General features: G+C 37.6%; 1 protein-coding gene and 2 pseudogenes across 1 annotated transcript; 2 read left to right on the top strand and 1 right to left on the bottom strand.

Annotated features, from left to right (window-relative positions):
• The first annotated feature begins 2,021 nt into the window (after positions 1-2,021).
• LOC142538298 (putative galacturonosyltransferase-like 4) lies at positions 2,022-3,341 on the top strand (annotated as a pseudogene).
• A 961-nt stretch (positions 3,342-4,302) lies between these two features.
• On the top strand, positions 4,303-9,948 carry LOC142538297 (uncharacterized; annotated as a pseudogene).
• Positions 9,752-14,212, bottom strand: LOC142539360 (RNA demethylase ALKBH10B-like). Its single transcript, XM_075644770.1, has 7 exons — positions 13,459-14,212; positions 11,658-11,788; positions 11,437-11,554; positions 10,993-11,103; positions 10,754-10,869; positions 10,506-10,660; positions 9,752-10,426 (listed from the first exon to the last, which is right to left on the bottom strand). Exons 1-7 carry the CDS (start codon positions 13,982-13,984, stop codon positions 9,964-9,966), a joined length of 1,620 nt encoding a protein of 539 aa, XP_075500885.1. The 5' UTR covers positions 13,985-14,212; the 3' UTR covers positions 9,752-9,963.
• Positions 14,213-14,566: the final 354 nt, after the last annotated feature.

The following is a 14,566-nucleotide window of genomic DNA, read 5'->3' as shown; positions in this document are numbered from 1 at the left end:
GGTTATTGTTTCTGGGATGACCAAAATCGGAAGATCATTCGGAGCAGGGATGTAATATTTAATGAGCAACTTCTGTACAAGGACAAGTCAGACATTGGTGCTGGAGATGAATGTCCTGAAGTCAAGAAGACTGATGAAGTGCCATTGACATATTTTCCTGTGAATGAATCGAAAACCAGTAACCAGGAAAATGAAGAAGAAACTGCACAAGATGATGACCCACAAACTCCGATGATTGAAATCAGGAGATCTTTGAGAACCATTAGACCACCTGAAAGATACTCCCCTGCACTTTACTATATTTTGCTGATAGACAAAGGTGAACCAGAGACATATGAAGAGGCAATGCAAAATGATGATTCAACCAAGTGAGAGTTGGCCATGGAAGATGAGATGGATTCACTGTTATCCAATCAGACGTGGGAGTTGACAGAACTTCTGCAAGGCAAAAAGGCGTTACATAACAATTGGGTGTACCGGTTAAAAGAAGAGCATGATGGTAGCAAGGGGTACAAGGCAAGACTTGTTGTAAAAGGCTTCCAACAACGGGAAGGAATTGATTACACCGAGATTTTCTCTCCGGTGGTTAAATTAACCACTATCAGGACTGTACTTGGACTAGTGGAGAAGGAAGACTTACATTTGGAGCAGTTGGATGTAAAGACTGCGTTTCTTCATGGTGATCTAGATGAAGAAATTTATATGAAGTAGCCACAGAGCTTTGAAGTACGGGGAAAAGAGAAAATAGTGTGCAAACTTCAGAAGAGCTTGTATGGTCTCAAACAAGCTCCAAGACAGTGGTACAAGAAGTTTGATGGATTCATGAGTAATAATGGTTTCCTAAGGTGTCAAGCTGATCACTGCTGTTATGTGAAAAAGTTTGACGTTTCTTATATCATACTACTGCTATATATAAATGATATGCTGATAGCTGGAGCTTGTCTGGAAGAAATTGATAAACTCAAGAAAGATTTATCCAAGGAATTTTCCATGAAGGATTTGGGTGCTGCAAAGCAAATCCTTGGAATGAGGATCTTAAGAGACCGGGTGAATGGAATCTTGAAGTTGTCTCAAGAAGAGTACGTGAAAAGGGTGGTTAGCAGATTTAACATGGACGAAGCTAAACATGTGAGTACTCCTTTGGCTAGTCATTTTAAACTAACCAAAGCACAATCACCTTCGACGGAACAGGAGCAGGTTTACATGAACAAGGTTCCTTATGCTTCTGTTGTCGGAAGCCTCATGTATGCAATGATGTGTACAAGACCAGACATAGCACATGCAGTGGGAGTTGTGAGCAGGTTTATGAGTAATCCAGGAAAGCAACACTAGGAAGCAGTTAAGTGGATTCTCAGGTATTTGAAAGGTACTGCTAGTTGTCATTTATGCTTCAGGAGGTCAAAATTGGGCTTACAGGGTTTTGTCGATGCCGATATGGGTGGTGACCTGGATAGCAGAAAAAGTACTACTGGATATGTGTTCACATTAGGTGGTACAGTTGTAAGCTGGGTGTCTAAGCTGCAAAAGATTGTTGCACTTTCGACTACTGAGGCTGAGTATGTTGCAGTTACAGAAGCTAGTAAGGAGATGATATGGTTGAGATCCTTTCTGGAGGAATTGGGTCAGAAGCTTGAGAGTAGCAAATTACACTGTGACAGTCAGAGTGCTATTCATTTAGCAAAAAATCATGTTTATTATGCTAGGACAAAGCATATACAGGTTAGGTACCATTTCATCAGATCAGTGCTGGAAGATGGAGTTTTGATGCTGGAGAAGATTCCTGGAAGTAAGAATCCAGCTGATAAGCTCACGAAAACGGTAACCATTGACAAACTGAAGTTATGTTCAACTTCAGTTGGACTGCAAGTATAAATGGAGATATATGAGCTGCTGCAATGATGGTGTGAAGACATGATTGAAATCAAGTCTTCAAGTGGGAGAAATGTTAGGTAAAAGTGGGGTCCACGCTGAATAAAAAATTCAAAAAATCATATCCCACATCGGAAAACTTATAAAACTGAATGAATGAATTAGTTATAAATAGAGCTCAATTCCTTCAGTTATTGTACCTTAAAATCAAAAGCTTTTCAGCTTAGATAAAAAGAGAGTGCATAGAAAAAAGAGAGTATTTTTTTCATGAGTGCATGAATTCTCTTGTGTGAGTTAGAGAAATTATTTTCTCGGTATACTCGGGGTTTGGGAGTGAGAAATATTGAGTGTATTGGTGTATACACTTGTTGTAATATTTCTTCCAGTTATAAAAGTTGCAGTGCTCCATGGACGTAGCCTATATTGGGTGAACCGCGTAAATCTTTGTGTTCTTGTTGGTTATTTTATTCCGCAATTTTTGGGTACTATATTATCATCGTGGTCGGCATCGCTTCGATATAATTTCCCAACACGGCAATCAGGGAAGCCCCTGCCTTTCACAATGGAGGAACCTATTCTTCCTCCACCATTTCTGAGGTGGTCATTATAACTACACCATCAATGTTAATATAGCCAAGACCCTCGATTCAAACTATCTCTGAGGCATAATGGAGGTTGTTCTTTCTATTCTATAACATTAGATATGCCTGGAAAATGTTGTTTTCCATTTGTTTTGGGTGAGGAACGAACTCTGGGTTTTATCCAGCATCAGCTCCACCTTCCCTTATCTCAACTTCAAAGTTTTACCAGTTTGAAATAAGAGTACGTGGGTTAATTTCGAAGTCTATTCGGCATGCTTTAGACCAGCCTCTAAACTATGCAAGAACCTATCTAGCGGATATATTGCTACGGGAAGTTAAGAAGGTAAATCTATCTCGATTTCGATCTTGTGATGGTAGATGAAGTTTCCAAGCTTTGGGGCGTGGATTTGAAGGGTTAAGTCCTGGCTGCACATGAATACTTCCCTGCCAACTTGGCGAATTACTTCACTGAGGTCTTCTTGTCAAACCATGAGTTATCAAGCACGTTTGAGGGCCGAAATCCATGCTATTTCAACACGGGGGGTGATGACTGATGATTGTTGATGTAGAGAAATGGAGAGTGCTGGGAAACTATACACAAAAATTTGAGGGTGTGCCGAAATAGAAGAGGATTCATCGCTTAGGTTCTTTGCCTCCTTTCTTGCTGGTTTTGGCGGGAAATATCGAGCCGGTTGATCATCGATGGAATCGGCTAAAGGCGGTGATAATATTGAAGGGAAATGCAAGAGATCGCATACCGGTCAGATTAGTTTGCCTCATTGGAGTGTAAAGGGGAGGATTTGGATCCTTCAACACATAATTAGGTGTTGTGCATTTTTTACTCGAGATGATCATGTGATCACGTTGTGGACATCACACCATATGAGATAAATTTAAAATTTTGTCAGATTAAACAAGATGATCATGTAATCATCTCGTATAAAAAGTGCATGTTTTCAATACAGTAAATGATCCAAATCGCTTAATTCAAGAAAACATGCAATGTTGATAATTTGTGGGGTCTATGATCTTTATCGCTCGCTTAAGCATTTGTCTGAAGAGTAAAGATTGCCCGATTCGTATCACATAATTTTAAAACGATATTAATATTTGGTGGGATTGGGCGAAATTTGATATAACTGAATGAAATCTTAACAAAACGAAAAATTTCTTGAGATTTGACTTATAAGAATAAAATTAATTTTTTTTTCAAAACTAATTAAATATAGAGTAAGTCTTTTGTGAGACGGTCTCACGAATCTTTATCTGTGAGACAGGTCAACCCTAATATTCACAATAAAAGTAACACTCTTAGCATAAAAGTAATACTTTTTCATGGATTACCCAAATAAAAGATATGTCTTACAAAATACGACCCGTGGGACCGTCTCACACAAGTTTTTGCCTTAAATATATTATTTTATCAAAAAACAATATCTTTAATTCACATCATTTTGGTCGGTTGCCCTTGAGGGAGAAAAGGAGACAACATTTGAACTTAAAATTAAGACGTGATGTCGATTTAATACGGTGTATTAAAATATAGAGTATTATTATATGTGCCGCATATATTTAACTCAAATTTAAACGTTATTTTATATAAAATTTGAAGTTGTCTGATCAAATATGATATCAAATTATTTATTTATTTTTTCCATTGTTAAATTCATTGAATATTTAGAAATAAATAAACTTTTGTGTGAGACAATTCCATTAATTTATATATGTGAAACACTGATTCATATTTAAAAAAATATATAATTTTTCATAGATCGAGTTAGAAATCACTTTTCGAAATATCTCATCAAATTTGTGTGAAAATCAACGTAGAAAACAAAATTTATTACATCATTTGAAGTAAGGAAAGACTTGAAATAAGTCGACAACCCAAGACCAATCCTCCTCTCCCATTGTCTGTGTTGCCATCGAAGTGGTGCGGGACTGTAAAACTTGTAATCCATGAATTTCTTCAAATCCGTATTATCAGACGATCCGGTGTCTCTCAAACCTGATCAAGATAATCCGAACCCGAATCCAGCAACTGATGATACTTCTGGTGGCTGGAGTTTCGGGGGCTTGATCAAGAACTTCACGGCTCGATCTGAATCATTGCTACTTATAGCAGAGATCTCAAGGAATTTGGTTCTGGTCTCAGAAATGAAACCGATAATCTCCGTGACATGCAAGTCGAGCTGTGAAGGAACTACCAGCTTCTCTTGAAGCTGGCGCCTCTGCCGCCCATGGCTCGCTGGAGTCTGTTAGCCACGCTCTTGATGAAGTAATAAAATGAACGGGCGAGATTGTTCCGAAAGAAAGTATGGATTTTGCACCGGATGGGGAATCTGAAGCGCTAGATACAAAGCAGAGCTTGGATTCGGGGGGTCGTTACAACTGGTTTGAATCACAGCTGAGTCTGATCTAGAATGGTTCGAATACCTTTTGCCAAGAACCATATGGTGCGGACGAGTACAATGAGTGGAAGTTAAGGTTTGACTTGGGGAATAAGAAGGGCGAACTCGATAAATTAATAGGGGGTAATGGAGCTTTGGAGGGTGTATACAAAAGGGTGGTGGTTCCTGACAGAGTTTGGAGTCAGGATTCAAAATTATATGGGTTAGTTTCGTCCCATATTATATTTAACAAAATAAATAATTAAATAAAAATTTAAAAAAAAAATGTAAACATTGACTTCGTGAAAACATAGAACGAGAGTATTTAATATTTAATACCTTCAAAAACATGGACCTTTAACATTACCGAAGTTGTGCTCTTCGATTCTTCTTAGAATAAAACTCATTAATTATTAAATCGTTATCTTTTTTCAACCAAATCTCATTTGATGTAGATTACCATAGAATCTCCTAAAAACTCTGCTTCCATCTTGTTACGAAGAGCTGTTTTAACAAGTTTCATTACTGAAAATGCTCGTTCCGTTGTAGAAACGGGGAGAGTTGAAACAAGACAAATCAACCTGTCAATTAAATAAATATATTAAATCGATAAATAAGTAAACAACGTAGATAAAAATGAATAAATCACCTGTCAATCAAATTGTATATTCTTGACTTATTTGTCTCAATTAATCTTCGACATAATTCAAAAATAATTGATAAATTCTGAAATCTTTCATGGCCAGCAGCATCAAGTTTATAGTGATCTAATTGCATTCTCAAGTGATGCAAATCTTTTGAATCGAAATCAAAATAATAGAATTTCTCAGCAAGTCGATAGATATGATCAACATTAAGAAGCTTAAAGTTTTCTTTAGGTTCTAAAGCACGATTAAGTTAAGAAGTTCAACTGCATCATCCTTGAATATATTATTAAGCTCTTCAGCTAGAAAATATATTGCAACTGTAAATACATCAAATCGATAGTGGTGCTCAACTGTGATTGAATCATTTTGTTGACAAGAACGGTATGTACCAGATTTATAGCTTCCATGTGAGGTATCTCAATGTCATACTTGACACAAACTTCTTTCACATGACTAAATAGGAGATCATATCCTTCTTCTCTCAAATTACGATGCAAAGTTTTAATCATTGAAACATAATCCATTGCACTTAAAATACATAGAGATTTCTCTTGCAATGCTCGACAAAGCAGATTTGTTATCCCCATTATCTTATGCATCAAGTATAATATGAATATGAAATAAAAATACTTCATCGCAATCAATGCACCACAAGCTTCACCACGAACGGAATTAAAAGCTCCATCATTCACCATATTTTCTAACACGGTAATCACAGAGTTATACATAGCAATCATGCTACAAATCGAGTCGAAATTAGAACTCCAACGAGTATTTCCAAGTCGTAATAAATTTCCAATTTGATTACATCATCTACCTGTATCACGTTCACCAGTAGCTACCATATACGCAACTTCAATTCTTTGAGCAGAATGTAACTCACCGCACCGTTTAGGAGATGCATTGATGAGATTACAAATAGAATTCAATTTTGAAAAAAATAACCAAATGGATACCTCTGTTTCAGCAGCTGCAGTTAATGTTAGTTGAAACCGATGAGCAAAACAATGTACATAATATGCACACGAGCAATATTTCAAGAAAAGAGCCTGCGATCCATTCCAAGAACCGCGCATATTGCTAGCACCATCATATCTCTGTCCACGCATGTTGTGGATATGCAAGTCATGACGACCAAATGCATCAGATATTTTTTTCTTAAGTGTTGCAGCAGTTATATCTGTCACGTGTACAATGACAAAGAACTGCGCTATCGTAAAAAGCCTTCAGTATCCACAAATCTTAATACAATAGCTATATGCTCCTTGTTAGATGCATCTCTCGCTTCATCAACTAAAATGCAGAATTTTGCATCCCCAATTTCTTTACGAATCTTGGCTCTCACTTGGTTGGAAATGATATTCAAGACATCTTTCTAAATATCAGTTGAAGTATACTTCGCATTGTTTGGAGCTTTCTCTAAGACAATGTCCCCAATACTCTTATTCATTTTTCCTATAAAATTTATCATCTCGATAAAATTTCCACGATTATTAGAATATGGAGATTCATCGTGCCCTCTAAATGCACATTCTTGCAAAGTGAGCCATCGAATTCTTTCAATAGTTGTTGTAAGCTGCAATATGTTCTTCTGTTTTTTTTCTGAAGATTGTGCATTTATCATTTTGTCAGTATGACGAGATATATTCATCAAATTACCAAGATATTCCTCGGTATTGTTATGTGGCGAAGTATTGCATCCTATATGCATCAAAAATGTGCATCTATCACCATCATTAACTCGCTTGCAATATTTGAATTCATCCATTGTAAATGCAGGATTATGAGGATGCTTATGTTCAAACAAGAAGCACGGAAAACAAAATGCAGCATATTTCGAATGAGAGTACTCTAACCAAGTAAATTTTTTAAACCAGTGACTTTGGAATCATCGATTTTGACTTCCAAATTTGGTCGGTGGATACTCATTCTTAATTGGTTGATATGGCTCCATCTTGATATAAGCTCGTCTAATTTCACCATTTGATTAACATGATATTTCTATATTGGAGTGCCAGATCAAGTTCAAGAGAACCCACATCAACATCGATTCTGGGAGACTTGTTAAGCTGTTGATCACTATGATTTGAGACATCAATATTGGATGAAGAATGCTCTTGACTTGCCGATGTTTGCTCTTTTTGTTTAAAAAATGAGTCGATGGCTTTCCTTTTCTTCATTCTTGAGTTTCTTTTCTCCTTACTGTCGTCTACACTATGAAATATCACTTTAGTTTAATTTATTATAGCTAACTGAATCAAATCAACATTACCGACACTAAATAATTGTTATTTTAATCCAATAAACCTCGAACAATTATAATTATTCCAAAACAATTCTCGAAGTTAATATTTGACTATCCTAAGACAAAATACTTTTAAATATAAAATTTTTACAGCCTTATAAGTTCGAAAATCCCATTTACATAATTTTTCAAAAATTCCACAAATTCGCATTTATATTTTCTATAGCATCTAAACATCCAAATAATAAATAATCAACACTGAAAATCGAAAATCCCCAATATAAAATCTGGAAATTTGAAATAATGCCCAAATAAATTTCAAAAAATTATCAATACCTCCAAACGGCTCAAATATAGTACCTAGAATCAACAATTTAACATATATCAATTATCTGAATTCAAAAGAACCAAAATACCCAAATTTTGAAGCACTAAAATCTAAAATCGCCTTTAAAATTCGAAACCTAACTTACAACAACAAGAACGAGTTGTAGTATGTTTAACACTAAGATTTCCTCACGATTTCCGATAAAAACGGCGAACGATGGGCGACGACCGATTTCAAGACGACAAAGAAACTTCGAAAATTTGGTATTAAAATAAATCTTATGTCGTGGGCTTTCCGAATCTACAATCGATTTTGAAAACCAACGATGGATGGTGAAGTAACGGCCATTTCAAGTAACTAAAATTGTGATGGTTTTATGGGAGAGGAATGGAGCTGGAGAGACAAGTGAATAGGGACAAAAATTTTTAAATAAAGCATATCTATCCGCCTCCTGGGGTGGTTGATCCCGAAACATTTTGGTATAGATACTTTTACGGAGTGCATAAGCTCGAGCAGCAAGATAGAATGAGAGCTAATCTTATGAAGAGCCGAAAAGGGAAAATAGCGATGAGGAAGAATTGTCCTGGGATGTAGGTGATGATAATGGTGATAGAGGGATTCAACAAAAGACCGGAGTAGAAGTGGATGGATAACTGACTTTGGGATCCGGTGATAGAACTTTGAACCATCTTGCAAAACAAGAGGGTTCTAGCAGTAAATAACATGATGCTGTTGATAAGAAAAACATCATGGAGTCTAGTAGTAAGAGCAATGACAAGTTATCTTCTGTCGAAAAAACGAGGTCCGAAGATGTTGAAGTAAAGACTGACCAGAAGATGACGTTGGAGGAAAGTGGTCTGAAGAACTGTGATGATATAGTGTTGCCATTGGATGAAAAGATTGATCTTGAGGAGAAAGGTGAATCTTTGAAGAAAAGTAATGCTTCGGCAAAGGTGAATGAGGAGGACTCGGAGTGGGATGAGATTGAGGATGTTGGAAGTGGTGAAGAGAAGAAAATTTCAGTTGTTGATGGCAACAACACGAATAGGGCTGAACTAAGGAAGTTTGTAAGTGCTGCAGTAGATGATGATGACTTGAGTTGGGATATTGAGGATGATGATGAGCCAGCGAAAGCTTGATTGCAAAGCCTTGTACTTTGTTAATTCAAGAAATAGCTGCGAGGTTTGGAAAGTGAAGAGACGTAAAAAAAACCATGTAAGTCAAGGTAGATCCCATGGCCTAATTTTTTTTGGTCAAGTGAGGTTCATACCTGTTTACGTCGACCCCAAATGACAAAAAAAAAATGAACCACGAGAATGCCATGAGGGTAGCTCGAACTCAACAATCGGAATCAAACTGATGCAATTTCCCCTTTTTTTCTGTCTTGATGCTAATTAGTCTCTGCTACTTAACGGAGGATTCTTTTCCTCCCTCTCTCGTATTTTTATGTGTCTCGTGGAGTCGTGGTTCTATTATATTGATCATACTTGTATCCTAAAGCCTTTGTTGTAACTGTTAATCGTTCGCGAAGTTTCAGCATTCAAAGCTCTCAAATTGTGAAAATAGCAAAAAGTCCAATGCGGCAGTTTTTGTGTTTAAATTGTGTTTTTTGTCGGTGGTTTCACCAAGAATCACACAATTTGAAAAAATGGGGTTAATGAGACACATCAGTTGGAAAAATTCTTCTTCCCGAACAGAAAAGAGAACCATGCTCTAAAAGTAACTCAGATCCGAAAACGAGAGTGGATACAAAGCCTTTCACAGGACTAACTGACACTCAATTTAACCTCTAAAAACCTGGCAGATTAGAAAAAGGAGAAAATGCACAACTTTAATCAGCGTTGAGAACTTCTTTTGACATGAGAGCATCACCAAAATTACTTGGAAATCACACGTATAAATATTATGAATTGTTGAGCCCTGAATCAGAATTTGTCTCTTCTTTACGTGTTTCAACCGAGGAACGTAAAGAAAGAAACCTTCCTCTTTGAGCACGTGGAGGAAGATGCTTTGCGGGCTTTCGCGAACCAACAGTCCAGGGCAAGAACACTCCAGTGCCACCACCTGGAACTCTTTTAGGGCTCACAACCATAGGACGCACAGGGGCTAACATGACCAAAGGGGAGCGCATGAGACTCCATTTTGGGATCATAGTCATTGGTTCGTAGCCAGTGAGTGTAGCATTTGGATTTGGGGCACCAGGTTGCCACAAAGTCATGGCTTTGTTTAAAGGGCTTTCTGCAGGTGTGTTGTTTTGGGTCTCTGCTCGAACTCTGAAGAAAGTGATGGTCACCCTCTTGTTAAGCGAGGCGCACATAACATGCCTTGCTGTGTCTGAGCTGTTCCCTCTCATAACTAAAAGAGACCTGCACAACATGCTTGGAATTAAACACCTTACCATCCATAAAATCAGGAGGGGGGGCAACGATTAAGTTCAACACACACCCTTCCTTCAGAGAAAGCATGAGTGGCCCTCTATAATTTCCTTCACCATCGTTAACTACTGTGCGGCCGAATGCCATGGTTGATTCGGAGAGGAGGAGTGTAGAAAGTGGTTGGTCCAAATGAGGTGGTTTAAGAAAAGGCTGAGAATATTCGCCCTGATACCAAAAAAAAAAAAATTGTTAATACTATACACAAGGCATGGAACTAGACAAATAGACATAAATTATACAAATTTGAAATACATATACTTCATCAAAGAAGTTAATAATGCAGCTGTTTGGTTTCCTGTGTTCTGGAATTAGATGCCATTGAATCAAGTGCTCAATGACACCTTGGAGAAGAGTTGGGATTGGGTCGACATAGTCTGTTAACACAATTAAAAGAAAGAAACATTAAAATTACTAGCAGGTAATCACTGTTGCAAAGGAAAAAGATATCAAGAAAGCGAATCAATAGTGGCAAAACAAACTACGCTCTAACTACATACTCTTTTGGGTCATTGAATCATTGTGTATCTTCCCGAAAATGGGTACGCCTAGCTGAATCAACTCCCTCTTGTTTCCTTTCACATGCTGATTGTATAGAACAAAGGTCTCATCTGAAAGCATATTCAGCAATAGATCAGAGCTTTGCTGCGGTAGAATGGAGTCCAGAGGATCAACTTTTGCAAAAGACTCATAGCACCATATCGAATGGAAAAAAATAAGCACCAGAAAATCAGTTTGTAAATTTGAGAACATGTTGGAATTCTTGGTTGAATATGTTTAATCAGTATGCCATATTTTGTCATTGGCAAAACAGTTTTAGCAGCAAATCGTATATTTAGTCTCGAGCAAAATGAATCCCCAAACCTGGTCACAACCTCAAAACTTCCGGTCCAAATCGAAACAACTAGTCTAACTACATAAGCATCATGCATCACAGGATCCACCTGACAGTTCACCGTTCTGACCAGCGATTCGAAGTTCATTCACTAAGTTATTCAATTTAGAGAGCTCCACATCAGTGAATACGTCTTCATACAATTTAAGACCTCGAACAACATTCACCTGCATTAGAATTTATAGTCAATAACACGTAATATAGACATTCATCACGAAATCAAATCTTATGCACAAGAAAACTAAGAGATTAACAAAGAAACGGACTCACCATATGCCCTTTAACTGGCTCCTTTGCGATGAAACCTTTCGTCATCTTGATCTGAGCACAACGTGCATCACAGTCTTCATGGTTGGAACATATATCAACATGTTCAAGAGATGGCTGCACTTCTTGAGATCCTGTGGTGCATCATAATAAATAACGAATTTTGGAATCATCCCAGAACAGATCTAAGAAAGATAAATGCATTAAATAAATTATTACAACCTTCTTGCGCAATAATCAATGCAATGAAAGAATATATTCAATGAAGAGTCACTAAAAAAAGGCAAGCCAGCTATCATCTAAAGGACCTGTTCTTTCTCTCGGGATTAACAACGTATGGCTAAAGCCTCTGTGTCTGTTTTCTTGTTTTCTTCTCCCTGTGTTTCTTTTCTCTATACTTTAAATGTTTAAATTCAATAACTTTTCTCTATATCGGGTTAAATCTCCTAAAAAGTCATATTGTACTCTAGAATCGTTTCACTTCCACTATCATACCGAACGTTCTCAGCTTTTGATAATAAAAATAGCTACCCCCAAGGTTGATCATTTGTTTTTCCAAGATTTATGTCTCAATTCGTTGCACTGGGCACATAGATGTGGGGAAAAAGAAAAGTGAGAGATACCGTGATATTAATTTGCTGTACCAAGCCCACTACAGACCATGACAAAAATGAAAAGGCATCGTTCGTACACCGTATATATAGGAAGAACATATAGTGGAATAGTATCTAAATGGTGCACAGAGCCTATATCGGATCAAGAATCTCGATCAAAAGGGCCTGTAATTTTTTATACGGGAGTTCTACTTTTTGATTCACTTCAATATGTTTTTTCATATATTGCAACTCAACCTTTTTTGTTCCAAAAAGGAACATATCTAAAAACCATTAAACTATATATGCATGTATTTTCCCTTGCAACCCTTGATTATCAAAAAAGGGTCATTTTCAAAATTGAAATCCATGTATAGATTTTGGCCAAATTCTCCCAAGAATTGAGTCACCAGAAACCCGGTTCGGCGAGGCAACTCGGTCAAGTCAAACGAGTTGGGAACTCCGAATTGCTTGTGGAAACAAGGAGAAGAACCCATATCGGGAATCCGAATATCCCATTGAAGAGAGAGACAAAATGGACCAGTGGGCCAACAGCAGCCAAAGAAAAGCCAACTGGAGGCAGCCACCACGTCCAATAAAAGATCCGACGGTCCACACTAACGGCCGTCCCCACCAAAAGAATTTTTAATTCAAATTCTTTGAAGAGGCATTGTACCGGTGCCCGGGCCACAGATCAATGACCTTGCTCCATTAATGGCGTCCTAAATAACAAAATTTAAATGTTATTTGAGAAATTTTCTTTCTTACAAATTCTTGTGGCTCTATTCTGCTCACAATTATTAAGGATTCAGATTTTTTGCTGTTCCCGAAACTAACTTTGGACTCGTTGCCCAACAAACTTTTCGATTACTTTTTCTTTGCGCATCTCGATTTTCTCAAATCGCCCATAAAATACTCGGAAATTATTAAAAAAAAACATATAATTTTTTATTTTTATATAAATAGTGAAATGATATACGTTCAATTTATTATCACATGACCAAATATTTGTTTTTCAAATTAAATATTCTGGATTACTCAGGAAAAAGTCTGTTGCTTGCTGAACAGTAACACGATTTATATAATCAATCATTTTTTCCCCAGAATCCAACGATAAATAATAAAACATAGATATTTGGGAAAAAAATGATGATCCAAATAGGTTTGAATTGTGATGATGCAACGGACAGATCGAGGCTTAGCGGACTTACCTGTATCAGTGATCTCACTTTCAGGCGATTCATCCCTCTCGGATTCCTCACGCGCCGCTTCACCGCCATCATTCTCAATGATGCCCGCCGATTCCTCGGCCGGGATTTCCTGGTTCTTCACTTTCTCATCACACGATTCTGTACATGCGACGTTCCTCTCTTCTACCTTCTTCGCGGCCACTTTATTGAGCTCCATCGGGATATCCGCGATGGAGAAATACTTCTGCCTGTGGAGGATCGGGATCCAGTTCATCCTCCGCATGTGTATAGCCGCGAAAACCGACTTGTACTCGGCTGCCCCGCCACTCTCCAGCTGCGTCAGGTGGCTGCAGAGCGTATCGATGATAGCATTCGCCGCCGCAAACTCCCCACGGAACCACGAGATGATAGCATCCTTGGCAAACGTCTCCGACACGGTCGTCATCATCACCCCCGGCGGCGGCAGCTGCTGCACAACGGCTGGAGCCATCATCGGATTCAACTGAATCCTATCACCCTGAGCTAAAACGGCTGCCACCGGCGGCATCTGGACGTAGCGTAGATTGTCTGAGGTGCGTGAATCAATCTAGAAGTTTCAGTGAATACTGTGATTTTGGATCTTCAGAGTGAAATAGTTGGTTACATAGATGTGCCTAAATCTCGGTAAAATTTTGTGGGATCACAGGAAATTGTTGACAAAAATAAAATTAAAAAAAAAAAGAAGAGCAAAATGAGATTCTTGAAATTTAGAGAGCGAAAAAAATCGTTAGAGGTGTGAAGGGTTTCTGTAGTTTTATATGCGTGCGGAAGAGGAGTGGTGGAATAGTCCGTACCGGGTGGGGAACACATGATGACGTGTCAATTTTTTAGGACTCGTCCAATTGTATTTTTCTATGTCCACGTCATATGTTAATACACTAAAAAAAATTATTGTGTACTTTCTAATTCAATTACTTCGAATTGATAGTTTCTCATTTTTGTATTTTCTTGGATTTGTGTTGTGTTATTATATTCATTCCTTTTGATGTCGTGTTTGATTTAAAAATGACTGTTATTTGCATTATAAGAGAGATTCTAAGAATATCGAAACGTCGAGACCAAAAATCGAAGATTAGATATGTTAGAATTC

This window comes from Primulina tabacum, chromosome 3 (genome assembly GCF_025594145.1).
Source record: "Primulina tabacum isolate GXHZ01 chromosome 3, ASM2559414v2, whole genome shotgun sequence".
In the NCBI taxonomy this organism is placed as follows: Eukaryota; Viridiplantae; Streptophyta; class Magnoliopsida; order Lamiales; family Gesneriaceae; genus Primulina; species Primulina tabacum.
This window is presented reverse-complemented; position numbering and strand designations above follow the sequence as displayed.

Excerpts from the sequence above, each read along its gene's own strand:
- LOC142539360 (XM_075644770.1), bottom strand. The coding sequence starts at position 13,984 with ATGCCGCCGGTGGCAGCCGTTTTAGCTCAGGGTGATAGGATTCAGTTG. Across the intron at positions 11,555-11,657 it reads AGCCAGTTAAAGGGCATATG|GTGAATGTTGTTCGAGGTCT; the intron begins GTGAGTCCGTTT and ends ATTCTAATGCAG. Across the intron at positions 10,870-10,992 it reads TGATTCAATGACCCAAAAGA|ACTATGTCGACCCAATCCCA; the intron begins GTATGTAGTTAG and ends TTGTGTTAACAG.